Source organism: Epinephelus lanceolatus, chromosome 18 (genome assembly GCF_041903045.1).
Source record: "Epinephelus lanceolatus isolate andai-2023 chromosome 18, ASM4190304v1, whole genome shotgun sequence".
Classification (NCBI taxonomy): Eukaryota; Metazoa; Chordata; class Actinopteri; order Perciformes; family Serranidae; genus Epinephelus; species Epinephelus lanceolatus.
The window spans coordinates 27,856,181-27,873,451 of NC_135751.1; the positions used below are offsets into that span (position 1 = coordinate 27,856,181).

The following is a 17,271-nucleotide window of genomic DNA, read 5'->3' on the forward strand; positions in this document are numbered from 1 at the left end:
TGGGCTGAGACAGCTTTGCTAGCTGTGACAATAAATGCAATAGTAGAATTATTAGATCCTGTCTGTTAAAGACATGTTTTCCCAACCCAGTAAGAGGGAATTATATTGTTACGGGATTTGATGTTAAAGAGGTTAAGAAAATAAGGAAAAGATATATTTCATGTCCACTTCCTCCAAAGGTAAAAGAAGTGTATTTCAAAATCTTAAAGAAGATTTATCCAATGATTGAATTCTTAAGGTTGACAATTTGTAACAAGGAAGATGAAAGTTTGGTACATGTCATAACTTATTTTTCATAATAAATCTTTCATTTCTGCCTGCTAAGTACCACACCCACAAATGAAAAGTCAGTGGTTATAAGCCTCTCTTTCCTGTATTCAAACACGAACTCAATGTGTATATGGATGCTATTAATATTAAAAGAACTCTAAACCCACGAGGACTGATGCTGGAGCATTTTTGACTGAAGTTGGTCTATTGAAGCATTGTTAACCCTATTTTTCTCCTCCTATAACAACAACAACAACAACAACAACAACATAAATAATAATAATAATAATAATAATAGTAATAATAATAATAATAATAATGCATGTTCTGCCCAGGAACCGATATAAGAACTCAATATCATAGTCGGACATTATTGAGAGCGTACACAAAGGTTAGCGCATGCGCACAAGGCACATAAACGATAACAGATACCTTAAACACTCCTGCAGTTGGAAGTGTTGCATATACGCTGTTACCGTATTAATATCAGCCAGAGATCGATAACGTCAGTAATAAATATCTAATAACTTAGCGCAGTTAAGCTGTAGAAACACTTCCTTATTTTCCGCCGTTGTAGCCGGCTGCTAGCTCGCTCCGTGCAGCAGTAGGATCATGTTTACCTCCCAAACCTCGTCGTTCCAGGATTCAATCGACGTGGAGGAGAGAGATGACTATGACAGCGAAGAAATCGCTGGCTACAGCCAGAAGATACAGCTGAACTGCTACTACACTATCTATCTTTATCAAGGCACAAGGTAAAGGTCGATCATACTTGTCCCAGTTTCTGTTTGCTGTAGGATGACAGCTCTGCTTCAAATCTCTGTCTCTAATATAATTCATGGGAATTTGCAGGAAGTGTTGCGTTCATAGCGTAATGTGACACATGTTAAGAATAATAATATTAATAAGGGATTTAAATATTATAAACTATTATTTTTCATCGTTTAGTTATTTATTATTTATTTTTTATATTTATTATAATTCTAATAATATTCTAATTCTGCAGGACATCACACAATTACTCTTTTTTTCCTGAATACAATCAGCTCTCTGGTGTGTAATGACTGTGTGTTTTTTCCTGGGTCACTGTTTTAATTATGCCAGTCTATGACTCTTATCTTGAAGCGCTCTTTAGGGACTGTACTTTATTTATCAGAGGAGGGGTGTGTCCACATGGAGCCAGTGCAACAATGTGCTTAACACCAAAATGCAAATTCCCCCTAACAAATTGCATCATTACACAAGCAGTGTGTGTGCTTCAGCAGAATATGGGTGCACGACAGCCACACAAAACCAACATAATTTAATGAGCACACACATCACGCACACATATAAGCATGCACACAGCTGGTATTAGCAGCATAAAGACCGTTTCCCAAAATAAACTGGAACACACACAACAGTGGTGGCAGTTGCCAGAATATCAGGAACTGGGCACGGTGGCCGTTATAACATTTATAAACTTACCCCTTGATGATTTAAAGTTAAAAGAAAAAAATCATTAAGTTGCAAAAATTTAAGTGATTTTTTTTAAAAAAAGAAAACATGTCTTTCAGGCCCACTTGCAGCTTTTGGGGTTTGACAGAATTTAAGATACAAATTTAAGATAAAATACAAATTATGCCCATTTAAAGCTGAATGTACCTCCCCTAAGCTAACTAAAGAATCACAACTCCCTCCCCATGGCTAAAACTATTATTTGAAGTGCCACCCCTGTTTTGCACCACCCCTCCTTCTAATAAATAAGGAACAGTCTCTTAGTTTTTGTAGTCCCTTGTCCCTGAACCTGCTGCCAGTGACGCTCCTGCAGGTAAAACCATATTAATACATTACTACCAGGTGATGAGTAAACTGTCAATTGTCTTAGATCTGAGGCTTCTGGGGAAAATGTGGCATGGAACCAGAGACGAGCAGACTCCACAACCAGTCAGGATGACTTTAGGTAACAAAGGAGACACCCGCCTACCTTCTGGTTGCTTTCAGTGGTCATTTCTCTTTGGCTTTCACTGTCGTGCATTGGTGTATCCACGGGCTGCCACAGGACATCCAGTCAACATGGAATCAATGCTATTGTCATTCGTCATTTTGTTCTGATTGCTCATTGCTGTGCTGCTGAGTTACATGGCCTTTAGGTCTCTCATAATCTGAACGTGTCTCCATTTCCATGTGTCACGTAGAGTTTGCAAGATGTGAATGAAATTCCCTAAAATGTCTGGGTACAGTGCTGAAGTATAAAGGCAAAATACGTTCTGACTGTGACTGAGTGTGTATTTTGACGCCCAGGCGGTGGCACGGTAACAGCTATGTGACTCAGTTGTGTGTTGTGTTGGTTGTGGCTAATGCTCATCAGCTTTCTCCATCTGTTCTCCATTGACTTGAGTGGCTTCCAAATTCCTCATTGCCTTTACTGGCTGCTTGTATCCATGCTGACTTTCTGCCCCGCCCACAGCCTGACACTAATTGACAGCAGCTTGCCATCAGAGGCGGAACCTGAGCTGCGCACCTACATCTCAAGGAGGCTGAGCAAGGGTGCCCTGCTGGGAGGCATGGGCAACATCGCCACTGTGGAACTCAGGTGACAATTTTACATATTCCCTCACAACTTTTTGCATCAGTAATCGGACATACTGACAAAGAGGGACAAATAAAGTGAAGACTTCATGACACAAACTCTTTCTGAAAAAGGTTCTGCACTCCAGCTTTAATTCAGCTGGACATTTAGGTTCAGAGTTGGACGAAATGTGTAAGTTGTTTACTGTTTATTCTTCGCAGTATCCCCGAGCAGGCAGTCGGCTGCTACTGCTGCCTTCTGGAGCAGGAAAGGTCTCCTGAACAGCCCGATGCTGATGGAAACGGATATGTCATCTGCTTTATGGGCGGCTCTGAAAAAGGACTGAACTTATATCCTTTGCATACAGTTGTCTCTTGCATAGTGTCCTCATGAAATCAACCTTAGTTATAAGTATCATCCAACATCTTCAGCATTCATTATGCTGGTTTTATCCCTTGTCTTTCCTGCGTTTTGTTACCTCCACATCTTTGCAATTTAACAGGTAATAGTTCCAATTCCTTGACCCCATACACATTCAGATTAGAGCTTGATAAATACGTCCAAGGCCTGCACAGCAGCCTGCAAACCCCAGAGGTATGAGAGTGTAAAGACAGTATAATGAAGTTTTATCTTTGTCTTTACATTATTAATGCAATATGGATTTTGCTCTGTGTCCCTGTGTGTGTACGTCAGCTGCAGAACCTTGAGACGGAGGTGCGTCCCTATCTGAGCCGGTGGTACGAGGAGTCTGTGATGCACATTCATCGGGTGGTGCAGCTGGTCCAGAGCAACATCAGCTTCTTGCTGCGTGCTGTGAGTCAGGAGTGCAGATGCTTTTCATATAATTTCACCATAAGAATATGCCACCATGTAAAACTACAAAAATTTCAAAGTGTATATATGTCATTTTCTCTATGTAGGAATTGTGTTTTAGGGGTTTTGTTTGGTAAACATACGAAGCCATGAAAAAAAGCTGAAGAATATAAGATCACCTCAGAAAAACAGATAGCCACAGTGTGCTTTGCCCAGGTTTGCACTTACAATGAAGCCTATTGGTATTTGGTTTGTAGTACTCATACCGCTAAAACAATTACAGTTTAAAATTCAGCACCAATGTGTCTTTCTGAACGATATAACACAATGAATGGCAGTCATTATGAAGAGTTTTTTCTCATGTAAGGAAACAATAGAAAACATTATGTCAAGAAAACTGCAATCTCGGAACCCACCAGCTATGACACCAATAAGCCTCTGGTGGCGAGGGCCAATATTTTAGGTTGATCCGGTGTAGCCAGAGAATATGTGGGCCAAGGCATCCTCTTCCGTGTGCTCGTCAGTACGGCTAATCTCTATAAGCAGATATCAGCATATGAATGCAGTTAAATTTTAAAATTTTAAAGCTAAATTGCATCAGAGATTGCATTTCAACCAATTTGTTATACCTCTAACATGGGGCCTCTCTACACCAGGCCCCAAGGAAGTGTGCTGCACTTCAAAGTCAGTTTGACATAGTGGCACTGGCCACACCATGTAACTACAACTTCTAAGTCCGTTACGTGATGCCATTGGGTCCAAAAAAGACTTTTACAAAAAGACTTTTTCCAGTGTAGACTTACATTGGGAAAGAGACGTCAGCATCACAACCCCGACGATATGACTTATGTCACTACCAGGATTTGATCCATTGACCTCAATAATATTTTTTGTCTAAAAGAGCAGCACAATTAAATCATTTTACCCCTGTTCAAGTTAGCAGAGGGCTAAACCGGAAGTTAGTCACTCGGCCCATTAGGTCTCTACTGCGCCCGCTCTATGGGCTGAATAATGAGCAAGATTGGGGTAATTTTACACCCAGAAAATCAAATTTTTTGGCTTCGGGTGCAACTGAGCAGCTTTCATAGGAATGAAATGGGCCTTGCCTCCCACGCCTTATCCAGTTTTTGTTATACATGCATGCTCCACACAGACTGTTTACCTACCGTTTAAACCTGATGTTCAATACTTCTCGGACTACAAATGAAAACCAGAACACTTCAAAGCTGAAAGCTTGTCCCCTGGCCCACAGATTCTGGATACATATGCAGAATCAGTTTATAAAGATTAACAGAACTGTAAAATGAGGTCTGAAGAGTATTGTTAGCAAATGTTTCATTTCATTTTCTGTATACAGGCTCTGAGTCACACACACGTGGACGTCGTTAATTCAGATGAAAGGACAAAGGCTGATGTGTCCAGGTGAGTCAGATAACAGTCCCCTCAACTACACTAACACATCTTTATATCCTAAGAGTGCTAAAAATGTAGCAGCCTTGTTGTTTATTTCTATGTTTATGTGTTATGTAATATAATTTTTTCACATGACATACTGAATGCAATTATCAGTCTGTTTGTTAGCTGTTAAATGTCTGTTGTATTCTGCACCAGGTTCATCAAAGCAGCCAGTTGGCAGGGCCTGTCCCAACAAGACACAACGACAGCTTCTCTGTGTAAGGCGATCTCAGAGGACACACTCTCTGACCTGATCATAGACTGTTCCACCAGCCCACCCACACTCTCTAACACTGGTAAGTCATGACATAAACACGATTAGGAAAGATGAGTTTGTATCTGTGTACTGTCAAAGAGTCTGATCAAGATGTTTTCTCCCCCACAGTCAGTAATCGTTTCTGTGATGACTGGATTCAGGCATTTCTGAACGCTGCAGAGCGATGTAATCCTTTCCTGCTCAGACAGATTCTGGAGAACTTTAAACTTAAGGTGAGAGACTTTAACAAGGTTTCTCGGGCTCTGGATCCCTTTTTCAGGTCCCAAAATTTCCATGACGGTTACAGTTTTGTAATTGTCAAGTTGTAGTGAATTTGAATACAACATACTTTTATATTTTTTGTATATTTTATATGAGTACAGCATCTTAAGTATAAATACTGATTGCTGATAGTTTTTGTTCATGAAAAAATTTAACAGTTCTGATGACCTTTGGTAAAACAACATAAGACAGACGTGCTTCAAATTTGTATATTTTTGTCACAAAATTCCACCTGCCCACAAGATTGAGAAACTTTGGACAACAGCTCTCACTTCCTCTTGGCAGATACGCAAAGTTCTGATGTCTTACAGTGCAGCCACTCTTTCATCCAGATCACTTCCCTTTTTAAAACACATTTCCTCCTCTCTGTCATTCACGCACTCCGCAGGCCATCCAGGACATGAACAGCCTGAAGCGTTTTGTGCGGCAGGCAGAAATGAGTCACTACGCTCTGTTTCGCTGCTGTCAGTTCCTGCAGGGCTGCGGAAATGGGGATGTGTTACTGCAGAATGCCAGGGCGGAGCATAGCGACCTGCCTGAAGCCTGCAGCATCATCACAGTGCTGGAGGAGTTCCTCAAGGAACAATCCCAGGCCCAGGCCTGATTCCATTACAACACCTAACTCCAAGAGCCTGTTTCCATCTGGTATTATCATGTGTCTTTGGTGATCCGATCATAAATGGACAGCTCTGTGTCTGTTTACACCTGGTATTATAATGTGTCTCCGTATGTGTTTAAGTGACCACTAGTGATTGGATCTCACTTCCCCGCCTAGCTGTTAGCATCACACTGATAACATTACCTAACCATTGTACCGTCACTTTGGGGTTTTAGGACCTTTTAATGACTGCTGCCGTGTTAGCTTGTGCTAATTGGGCAGACTTTTCACATACCAACAAAAGGTTTTCTTATCCAGTGGGGCATCAGATAAACAAGGACACCTGCTGAAAGAATGTGGCCATGCAGCACTGACAACATCTGATTATGGTTTGAGTGATCGGATCTCAAGACTCATTCAGGACGTATTTGGTGCATTCAAACCTGTGCTTTGAGCTTTGCACTTGTAATCTTATCTCTAGGGCTGCTCCTTGAAAGTCGGTGATTCGAATCCTTAGTCATAGACCCCGCAGTTTTTTTGTTTTTTTTAAATTTAATTTTGTTTTACTTAATTTTATGTTATCGCTAGTCAGTATGCTATGCAGTACTTGTGGGGACGTTTTGGTCCCCAGATTTTGCTGTAAAGCGAGTGCTCTTGACTTTCACACTACTCTTTGGTACAGACAGCTGCAGACTTGATGTAGCAGCACGAAGGCGGAGAAACTTCCCACTGTATAGCTCCGAGCTAAAATTAACTGCTCTCTTCTGTTCGGAAGTGGTGAATTTACAGCTCACAGCAACTTAATAGGATACCGTCTCTGGCTTTTGTTTGATATCTTGCGCCGACAAAAAATGTTGTTGCACATTTCCGATCTGTCGTGAGCGCCATTAGCTTGTTTACTACTGTATGTTTACTACTGACATAATTATGAGTCGGGTATAGCCCTACTGATCACACAGGACACATGTTAATACCAGGTGTAAAGGGCCAAGTTGCAGGGCCTGATTAACATCAGTTTGCCAGATAAGGGGATATTTTGAATCTGCGGGATGTTATGGCAGATTCAAAAATTAAATCTAAAACAACAAAACAAATGTTCCCTCTGCTGGCACCTCTGATGTTTCTCAGCTAGAAGAGTGGTGATCACATGTGAAATATGTACTGTAAAACACTGACACTCAGCTTCTCGTAACCCATCTGTCTTTCTTTGGGGGCTAATAATAGTTTAGTGACTGTAACATCACTGCACTTATTTTAACAGATAAGGTTTGTTGCTAATTGGAGATGATGGCAAACATGAATCGACAATGACCTCAGTGCTCATATCAGCTTATATCTAGTTGCAGAGTTGCACTTTCCTTTTTCCTTTTGCAACATTGGTGTTACATATGTGTAACTATACCTTGAACCAAATATGATTATTCATGTTTTGCTAACTGACAATGATCACAGAACTGATCCAAACTAAAGCTTCTGCTCATTGGGGTGGAATTACTTATTTACTGTCCAAATATTCTTTATTGTAATTTTTTTATTTTAATTTGATTGTACATACTTTTTTTTTTATAACATACTGAGAATGCACAAATCACTTTTATGCATTGCTTGTTAGATAGGCCTTGTTTTGCTTACATTTCAACCCAATACCTGCACTACTACTATATTATTTTTACCTAATGAAAACTCTATGTACGTATGTCTATCAAGTGACAATAGATGTAAGCTGAATCCTTCTCTGTAAATGCAGTGTTGTAATTTTTGAATATAATTTTCTGTTTACATAACTCTTAGCATTCACCAGCTGTCATGAGAACAAACGGGCACTATGTGACCAGTCACTCTCTACATTTACGAAGCATTTTATTTAGTTTAAAATGTTTTGCAATATTAATACCCACAAAAAAACATGTTCTAAAGAGAAGAAATTGACATGTGGGATAAAAAATACATAAAAGTGCTTACAGTACATGCATGCATTTTATTTTCCTTTCATGTGTACCTGTCACAAGTTTTTGTACTGCATTCAACCCATAAAGGGTTTTAGAACCAAGCTTCAACCATTCCCCTTAAAACCAGTCCAAAGTGTGTAATACAGCAATATGGTTGGTGGTGTATACTTTTAAACTGTGAAGCAGGTGACATGTAAATGAGTCATTTTACTGTTGTGAACCATAGTGTGACTGACCCACAGTGCGTATGTCTTGACATTTCTGTACAGCGTGTTCTCTATAGTTATAAATGACTGTGGTTCTCTGTAGAAGGAGCTGAAATAAATACCTGAGCTCTAATGTCTTTGTCGTGGATGTGCATGTTGTAACAGAGAGAACAGAGGAGACAATCATTTGCACTTGTTATATGAGATATTAGGCAGCCTCTCACTCATCACACATGCAAGTTTTGGACCAGATGCAGTCTTTGTATCAAAGGCTGCTGCTTCCCTCCAGTCTGCCAGCTGTGTCCTTAAACTGGACCTCATATCCTCCAGTAGGCTGCGTTGGCCGGCTGATCCACTGCAACCACAAACAAACAGCTGAAAGCCTGAGATATAACAAAGTTTGCAGCTGTTTGCACGTGTTTTTTTTACCTACATCATTCTGTACAAATTTAAGCAACTGTGCTCTAAAAATCACTAGAACTACCGCCTTTCGGTTGTATGCCTCCGCAAACTGGTCAAGTTGCATTTACAGTTCACATCCATGTCTGTGAAAACATGGATGCTTCACACACATCCTCCACACCTGGTGATGACCTGGTGGTGGACACCTGAGGTTAATGTCACTGATTTAGTTTCTGACCAAATGTCTCCCTCTCTGTTCCTGAGATATGACGTTGAGTAATGGCCAGAAAAGTGTTTTATAAGTGAACATCATGATGTCACAGTGTGAAGTTGACCTTTGACCTTTACAATATAGAATGTCATCACTTCATCATTTTACCCTATTAGACATTTGTGTGAAATTTTGTCATATTAGCGTATGAATGCCCGAGATATGGCCAAAAACATGTTTTGTGAGGTCACAGTGACCTTTGGCCGATAGTTCATTCTTGAGTCCATGTGACCATTTGTGCCAAATTTTAGGAAACTCTCCCGGCCCTCATGAGATACGGTGTTCCTGAGAATGACACAGATTAAAGGTCACAGTGACCTTTAACCTTCAGTTCATTCTTGAGTCCAAGTGAACATTTGTGCCAAATTTGAGGAAATTTCCTCCAGGCCTTCTTGAGATATGGCATTCCTGAGAATGAGGCAGACGCAAGGTCACAGTGACCTTGACCTTTGACCACCAAAGTCTAATCAATTCATTCTTAACACAAACTGAATGTTTGTGCCAAATTTGAAGCAATTCCCTGAGGTGTTTTTGACATTTTGCCTTCACAAGAATGAGACAAAGGAAGTCAGAGTGACCTTGACCTTTGCCCTATGGCCACCAAAATGTTATCAGTTCAATAATAGAAAGCATTGTGGACGTTTGTGCCAAATCTGAAGAAATTCCCCCAAGGCGTACCTACTGCAAGATATCATGTTCACGCGAATAAGATGGGCTGGATGGATAGACAACCCAAAAACATAATGCCTCTGCCCAAATCTGTCGGAGTGGTGAGGAGGCATAACAAGACAAAGACATGTTGCAAGGACAAGCAGGATTTACCTAAACTGTGATCAGGCGTCCTCCTCAAAAGAGAGCTCGGCACATCATAGACGCTCTCTGTGGGATCTGAAATGAATGAAAAAATACACCAAATTTTTTTTTAGTATTTTCATATAATCAAGTATTTAAAAGCTAGCAGCTGGGAGAAAAAGAAAAAAAACTTAATCTCACTTGGATGTTCAGCACTACTCCTGTACAAGATGGGAGAGTCATACACACCCTCGTTCATCTCTGCTGAAGCGCTGATCTCACAAACCTCTAAAGACATGGCACAACTCATGTTAGGACCAGTTTGGACATTTAACCATCATCATACTGTATGTTATGTATGTGATGTCACACTAAATGGTACATCCAACATATATTAAAATATCTTACTGTTTCTAGGTGGTAAGATGTCATAGTCTTCTTCTGGTCTGTCCTCTGCATTGTTGAACCCACTGGACCACTGAGAACCGTTGAGGCTGGCACCTGAAAACAGAGTACCAGTTAGAACACTGTAGCTGTAGAGCGTCGTCCCTGTGTGCAGCCTGTTCTATTTTGCTCTGAAAATGTTGGCGTGCAGCCTCATTCTGTAGACGATAAATGAGGTGCAGACTTCTATCTGTGTCACCGGTAATGAGGAACCCCGCCCACATTTAAGGGTACTGTTTGCGGTGGAAATGCTAAACGGACCTAGGGTGTAGGTGCCATGTCTGAAGGGTTGCTTTTGGTTCCAAAGGTGCCAGACCGACAGTGTTTGGTGGAAACAGGGCTTTAGTGTAACGTAGATAGTGTGAAATTACTCTGTACGTGTGCCATGCATCTGTACTTTGACACCTTTCTTTATGAAAACCAATTTGAGTTTCAGACCTTGAGAGTGAGGACAGTTTTGGAAGGTGAGGCCATTTTGGCACGTCCTCACCTTTAGACAGACCTTCCCAGGCCTGTTTGAGGTTCAGACTTGCTTTTAATGTTCAGGTTAGAGATAAGGTTCAGATTAAGCATAGCATTGTATTACCAAAAATGTTTTGCGCTGGTCAGGGTCACTTTTTTGACATTTAGCCATCACCAAGCTGTATGCTATGTTACAATAGATGGTACATTCAAATTATATTAAAATATCATACTGTTTCTTGGTGGTAAAATGTCATAGTCTTCTTCTGGTCTGCCCTCTGCATTGTTCAACCAACTGGACCACTGCGAACTGTTGAGACTGGCACCTGAAAACAGAGTACTAGTCAGAACACTGTGGCTGAAAAGACAACTCAGACAGTAATTCAGTCCCATCTACAGACATGTTGGCTCTCAGTATATTAGTGTGGAGACCCAATTTGAGTTTTAGACCTTGAGAGAGAGGACAGTTTTGGAAAGTGAGGACATCACCTTCAGACAGACCTTCCAATATCTGCTGGACGGTCAGATTTGGTTTTAATGTTCAGGTTAGAAATAAGGGTTTAGTTCAGGTAAGGCATTTAGTTGTGATGGTTAGGGTTCAGGTATGGTTTAGGGCAGTGTCTCTCAAATGGGAGTATGTATACCACTGGGGGTACTGTTCATATAAGTTGCCTCCCTGCCATTGAGAATGACAGAGATCCTCAGTAAAGCTCAAGCCCATGTTTCTCACTAAATTATAAGTGCAACTTATCAAAACGACACAGTTTAATGCACCTACAGTGCTGTCCTTGTGTTGAATAATTAGTTTGCCATGACTATGGGGATGGATTATAAACATTTGAAATGTAGCATTTACAAGTTTTTGTTGTTATGGCATAGCACTGTATTGTACCTCTTTGGTTTTTTCTACCAAAAATGTTTTGCCCTGGTCGAGGTCACTTTGGACATTTAGCCATCATCAAGCTGTATGCTATGTTATAATAGATGGTACATTCAAAGAATATTAAAATATCTTACTGTTTCTAGGTGGTAAAATGTCATAGTCTTCTTCTGGTCTGCCCTCTGCATTGTTCAGCCAACTGGACCACTGAGAACTGTTGAGACTGGCACCTGAAAACAGAATACGAGTCAGAACGTTGTAGCTGAAAGGACAACTCGGACAGTAATTTAATCCCATCTTTAGACATGTCGGCTCTCAGTATGTAGGCTTAGGTCCTCACCTTCAGACAGACCTTCCAAGGCCTGTTTGAGGTTCAGACTTGGTTTTAACGTTCAGGTTAGAAATAAGGTTTAGGTAAGGCATTTAGCTGTGATGGTTAGGGTATGGTTTAGGGCAGTGCCTCTTAAATGGGAGGATTACAGTATACTCCTGGGGGTACTGTGGAGTACTGTGAGACTTTTTTTTTAAATGTCAATCTAAGTTGCCTTCCTGCCATTGAGAATGACAGATTTACATTTAGCCATCATCAACCGGTATGCTGTGTTATAAAAGATGGTACATTCAAAGAATATTAATATATCATACTGTTTCTAGGTGGTAAAATGTCATAGTCTTCTTCTGGTCTGCCCTCTGCATTGTTCAGCCCACTGGACCACTGCGAACTGTTGATACTGGCACCTGAAAACAGAGTACTAGTCAGAACACTGTAGCTGAAAGGACAACTCAGTTCAAGACTATCAAGCCAGACAGTAATTTAATCCCATCTATAGACATGTGTAGTGTAGTGTACATAGTGTGACATTACTATATACCTCTACCATGTATCTGTACTTTTACATCTGTCACAGTGAAAACCAATTTGACCTTAAGGGTGAGGACAGTTTTGGAAAGTGAGGACATTTTGGCAGGTCCTCACTTTCAGACAGACCTTCAAAGGCCTGTTTGAGGCTCAGACTTGGTTTAATGTTCGGGAATTAAGGTTTAGGTTAGAGTTAGGGTTGGGTTTAGGCAAAGTTGTGATGGTTAGAGTTAAAGAATGGTTTAGGGCAGTGTTTTCTCAAATGGGGGTGCGCATCATCATCAAGCTGTATGCTATGTCATAATAGAGAATACATTCAGAGTATATTAAAATATCATACTGTTTCTGGGTGGTAAAAAGTCATAGAGTCCTTCTTGTCTGTCCTCTGCATTGTTCAGCCCAATGGACCACTGAGAACTGTTGAGACTGTCACCTGAAAGCAGAGTATTTATTAGAACCATGAGTTAAAATGACAACTCAGTTCAAGACTTAAAGGGGAACTTCAATATTTTACAACCTGGACCCTGTTGCCCATTTTTTGTGTCTGAGTCACTAATGGAGACATTGAATTTTGTTTCTCCGCTACAGGCTGCAGCACTCTCACTCAATACTGGACCAACTTCAAAAAATGTTGTCTCCAGCAGTCACTTAGAAAAATAAACATGGGAAATAGGGTCCACGTTGAAAAATGCACAAGCTACCCTTTAACAGTGAATTGGTCAAATAAATACTTGTAGAGGTGCAAATATGCAAATCAATTCAAAGTTTACCACTGTGATGCTGGTAGCTACTGGACGGCAGTGTGCTTTGGTGCACCTCACTGGCCTCTTCTCTGTTCAGCGCCTCAGACAGACATGCAATGCTACTGATCTCAGGGTGGATGTGTCCCGTAGGAGCAGGGGCAGAGAGGGGCCGGGCAGGCAGCAACTGCATCACACTCTCACTGTGTGAGCAGAGGGGAGCGCTGCTGTTTAATCTGTCCCGCTGCTCACACACATCAAGCCTGAGGAGAAGAGAAGTGGTCAGTGCCTGGAACTTGGATTGTTTTAGTTCAAGTTTAGCAGTGGTGGAATGTAATAAAGTACATTTACTCAAGTACTGTACCTAAAATTCAAGGTACTAGTATTTTACTTGAGCAATTCCCTGTTATGCACCTTTACACTTGAAGGTACCACATCTCTACTGGGTTAATTAGCACATTATAACTATCATAACTTTAGCCAGTTATAAAGACTCAAAGAACTGCTCTGACATATAATAAATGCTTAATTTCTGAAACGGAATAATGCCAGTACTTCAGATTCTTCTTTCAAACACTGTCGTCACTTTGGCATGGAAGTATAAAGCATTATGAATGCTGAATTTATAATGCTTTATGTAACCACTTATAATACTTTATAAACCTTGTTATAAGTTGTTATACATGATTATAAACATTTATAACAATGTTTATAAAGCCTTATAAATGTGTTATAATGTCTTATGAATGTGCTCATAATGCATTATAGACCTGACCTTTAAGTAAAGTGTTACCGGATCTTCTTTCACCACTAAAGTTTGACTTATAATGATGGGAAAGTCCTCTTGTTACTTACTGTGTGCCTCTGGTGTCTGAAACCACAGAGAACGAAAGATTCATGGCTTGCCACAGGTGTCCTACCCACTCTTTTCTGAGAGCTGCTGTCTCTGCTGCCTACATACACACAAACACACACACCAGACAGACAGTGGTTTAGAGTCACAATTGACAGGATTTGGTCAGAACTGGCACCCTGAAACCAGACAGCATACAGCCTGCAGATTTATTAGCTTTCAAACAAACCACAGTGCTGACTTACCAACACTTTCCTCTTTCCATTTGTCATGATGATCTCAAACATAAAGCGCTTGCCGTCAACTCTCTGGACCTCTCGCACTGACTGCACCTGACCCAAGACAGATACATTGACAGATTCTTAGGACACCCAACTAGAGACAAAGCAACAGTGGTGGAGAAATTCTCTGTTACAAGTAAAAGTCCTGCATTTGAAATTAGACTTAAGTCAAAGTGCTGAAGTATTACCATCAAAATACACTTAAAGGTCCAGTGTGTAGGATTTAGTGCCATCTAGCAGTGAGGTTGAAACACTGCAACCAACTGTAACTTCTCCCGTGTGCCAAGTGTGTAGGAGAAATATGGTGGCTGATGCAAAACATGAATGGCCCTATCTAGAGCCAGTGTTTGGTTTGTCCATTTTGAGCTACCATAGAAACATGGTGGACCCCGTGGAAGAGGACCAGCTCTGTATGTAGATATAAACAGCTCATTCTAAGGTAATGAAATCACTAACGATTCTGATTATGAACAAATTAAAACATAGTTATAAATGTACACACTGGACCTTTAAGGGGAGACACAACAGGTGATTAAAGGTAAAAATGTTTTTCTTATACACTGGTCAGTTTTGACATTTGGGGCTATATTCCCTATTTTAGACTAGTGGGATGAAAAATGTCCAAAATACACATTTAAGTGTTAATCTTACTTCAGATTTCTGTTCTGGAAATGTAGGGAAAAATCACATATTTAAATAGATGATACTTCATTTTCAAAAACTTGTAATATGAAAAAAAAAAGTCTTTACGTAAATAATAAATGGGAAGATTCATAGTGACATCTATTCTTTTTTTTACCCTATTCATCTATACTGTCTTATTTTTGGTTGAAAAATACATGGAATTTTACAATAAATTTAAAGGCCATTATCAAAATAACCATAAAAAATTGTAACGAATTTAAACATACTCTGAGCCAGAAATCTCCACTTCAGTAGCACTTCATATCATTCATAGCCTGATTTACAAATCATTTTATTCCTAAAAACATGGCAAAAATGATTGTTATTTGGCTGTTGACAGTATTTTCTGATTTACGAGTGATAAAAAGAGAACTCTAAAACTCCCTTTGTAAAAACCGTATGTCAACCAAATGAAAGCACTAAAACCTGGCTTTATCCAATGTTCAGATTTCTGTGCATATCTCATAAGATAATGCCTCATTTGCATATTTTAAAGGTCTAGTATATAGGATTGGTGGCATCTAGCTGTGAGGCTGCAGAACTGAAACTTGTCCTGAGTGTCAAGCATGTAGGGGAACTACAGTGACCGACACAAAAACTTGAAAATGTGAACACACAAATGGCCCTATCTAGAGCCAGTGTTTGGTTTGTCCATTCTGGGCGACTGTAGAACAACATGTCGGACTTCATGAAAGAGAACTTGCTCTGTAAGTAGATATAGACGGCTCATTTTGAGGTAACAAAAACACAATAATTCTCAGGTGATATAAACTCATTTCAATCAGGAGAGGCTTGTTTTTATAGTAACGATGCAGTGGCTGAGGCATATCCGGTAACCGAAGCAAGGTGTGTATGGAAAGCTTGCCGGAATAGCTTGAGACTGCACGTGGCAATCCGGCTGTATGTAAAGTGTCCCGAAGTAGCAGATCATGTTACGTGTAGCTCGGGCCGATATCTTGAATACGTACACTTCACTGAGATCGAGATAGACTGACAATGGAAATGGAGTGTGACATTACAAGTTGACAATTCTGACTGATGTCAGGTGAGACGGGAGAACGTGACGGGGAAGAGATGATTCCACCTCTGCTAAGGAATCAAACTTCAGCTTGTTACCAACATTGAGAGAAATGACAGCAGATTAAAAATTTTGCAGTAGCATCCTGATTAACTGATAGAGATTGGGGTAAAGTTTAATTGGATAAGTGGACGAGTGAACACCCATAGTCAGCTGATTAGAAGTAGCAGTGGGAGTGGGAGGGAAAGAATTGTGAATGAATGAGCACAAAGAAAGTCTTCCTTATGCTGGAACTTACGCTGAGCTTCATTAAAACATAGTAATGAATATTATACACCATTTCTGCCAATAGATGCCCTTAAATCCTACAAACTGGACCTTTAACATAAAACTTTAGACCACACTTAACTAAAAAAATTAATTTAAAATGGTTGAAAGTTTTACCATTTTCATCTGTAGTGTCTCCCCATAAAGTATTACTTTAGAATAATACTGTTGGATCATATTTAATCATCTAATGACTGAAGCTGTCAAAAATGTTGAGAGGCATAACGTAGCATGAAATGGAAAATGAAATTATCTCAAAATTGAACTTTAGCACAGTACTTCAGTAAATGTACCTAGTCTCTACGGCTGCTAAGCACTTTCTCATATGTTAACAGTGATAAGTGGAGGACTTACTGTGTAAATGTAGTAATAGCCTCTCAAGTGCGACTGTGAAGAGAGTCAAGTCAACATGAGAGCTATTTAGTCAGTAAGATCTTTAAAAAAAAAAAAAAAAAAAAAAAGATATTTTTGGCTTCAGAGATGAGGTACTAAGACATCATTGACATGAAACTCAATAGAGAATGTAATTCACTAGTTTGTAATTTAAAGAACTTAAAACCACAACAGTTGTCTACTTACAGCACTGCCGTTCTTCTGTGTGTAGAAGAACAAGGTTGTATTTTGAAGCCGGAACCAATAAGTCACCCATCTTATTTTCTAAAGACAAAAAAAACCATCAACCAAAGTCACTTTTCCAGTTTTTTTTCTAAACATATAGTCACATTAAATACCAATATAGTTTGTAACTTACCATAGTATCTTTTCTTTTCTGCAGAAAGCCCTCAAACAACAATTTGGTCCCATCTATAGACATGTTAGCTCTCAGCACACAGATGTAAAACAACTGGAAGTCACAGTGTGAAACATCTACCTGTGTG

At 39.9% G+C, this 17,271-nt stretch overlaps 2 protein-coding genes across 6 annotated transcripts; one reads left to right on the top strand and one right to left on the bottom strand.

The window, feature by feature from the left end:
- The first annotated feature begins 656 nt into the window (after positions 1-656).
- Positions 657-8,513, top strand: c18h17orf75 (chromosome 18 C17orf75 homolog). Its single transcript, XM_033645609.2, has 10 exons — positions 657-1,025; positions 2,138-2,212; positions 2,720-2,845; positions 3,043-3,171; positions 3,355-3,415; positions 3,515-3,634; positions 4,992-5,056; positions 5,246-5,385; positions 5,475-5,578; positions 6,016-8,513. Exons 1-10 carry the CDS (start codon positions 883-885, stop codon positions 6,229-6,231), a joined length of 1,179 nt encoding a protein of 392 aa, XP_033501500.1. The 5' UTR covers positions 657-882; the 3' UTR covers positions 6,232-8,513.
- On the bottom strand, positions 8,069-17,259 carry LOC117268871 (uncharacterized). 5 transcript variants are annotated; one of them, XM_033645607.2, is made up of 14 exons: positions 17,145-17,259; positions 16,973-17,050; positions 16,748-16,780; positions 14,329-14,415; positions 14,086-14,183; positions 13,261-13,493; positions 12,831-12,923; positions 12,277-12,369; positions 11,769-11,861; positions 10,985-11,077; positions 10,254-10,346; positions 10,047-10,133; positions 9,876-9,941; positions 8,069-8,735 (listed from the first exon to the last, which is right to left on the bottom strand). In XM_033645607.2, the coding sequence occupies exons 1-14, from the start codon at positions 17,205-17,207 to the stop codon at positions 8,698-8,700; spliced, it is 1,248 nt and encodes a 415-aa protein (XP_033501498.1). In that variant the 5' UTR covers positions 17,208-17,259; the 3' UTR covers positions 8,069-8,697. The 5 variants fall into 5 exon arrangements, 4 of the variants coding, with proteins under 4 accessions (XP_033501498.1, XP_078017495.1, XP_078017494.1 ...); XM_078161369.1 differs by lacking the exon at positions 12,277-12,369; XM_078161368.1 differs by lacking the exon at positions 10,985-11,077.
- Between the last annotated feature and the right edge of the window lie 12 nt (positions 17,260-17,271).

What these genes read in the sequence shown, in the direction of transcription:
- c18h17orf75 (XM_033645609.2), top strand. Translation starts at nt 883, where the DNA reads ATGTTTACCTCCCAAACCTCGTCGTTCCAGGATTCAATCGACGTGGAG. An exon ending in TCAGCTTCTTGCTGCGTGCT is followed by an intron (nt 3,635 to 4,991) that starts GTGAGTCAGGAG and finishes TTCTGTATACAG; the next exon opens with GCTCTGAGTCACACACACGT. An exon ending in ACCCACACTCTCTAACACTG is followed by an intron (nt 5,386 to 5,474) that starts GTAAGTCATGAC and finishes TCTCCCCCACAG; the next exon opens with TCAGTAATCGTTTCTGTGAT.
- LOC117268871 (XM_033645607.2), bottom strand. Translation starts at nt 17,207, where the DNA reads ATGTCTATAGATGGGACCAAATTGTTGTTTGAGGGCTTTCTGCAGAAA. An exon ending in CATTTTACCACCTAGAAACA is followed by an intron (nt 11,862 to 12,276) that starts GTATGATATATT and finishes TTCTGTTTTCAG; the next exon opens with GTGCCAGTCTCAACAGTTCT. An exon ending in GAGTAGTGCTGAACATCCAA is followed by an intron (nt 9,942 to 10,046) that starts GTGAGATTAAGT and finishes CATTCATTTCAG; the next exon opens with ATCCCACAGAGAGCGTCTAT.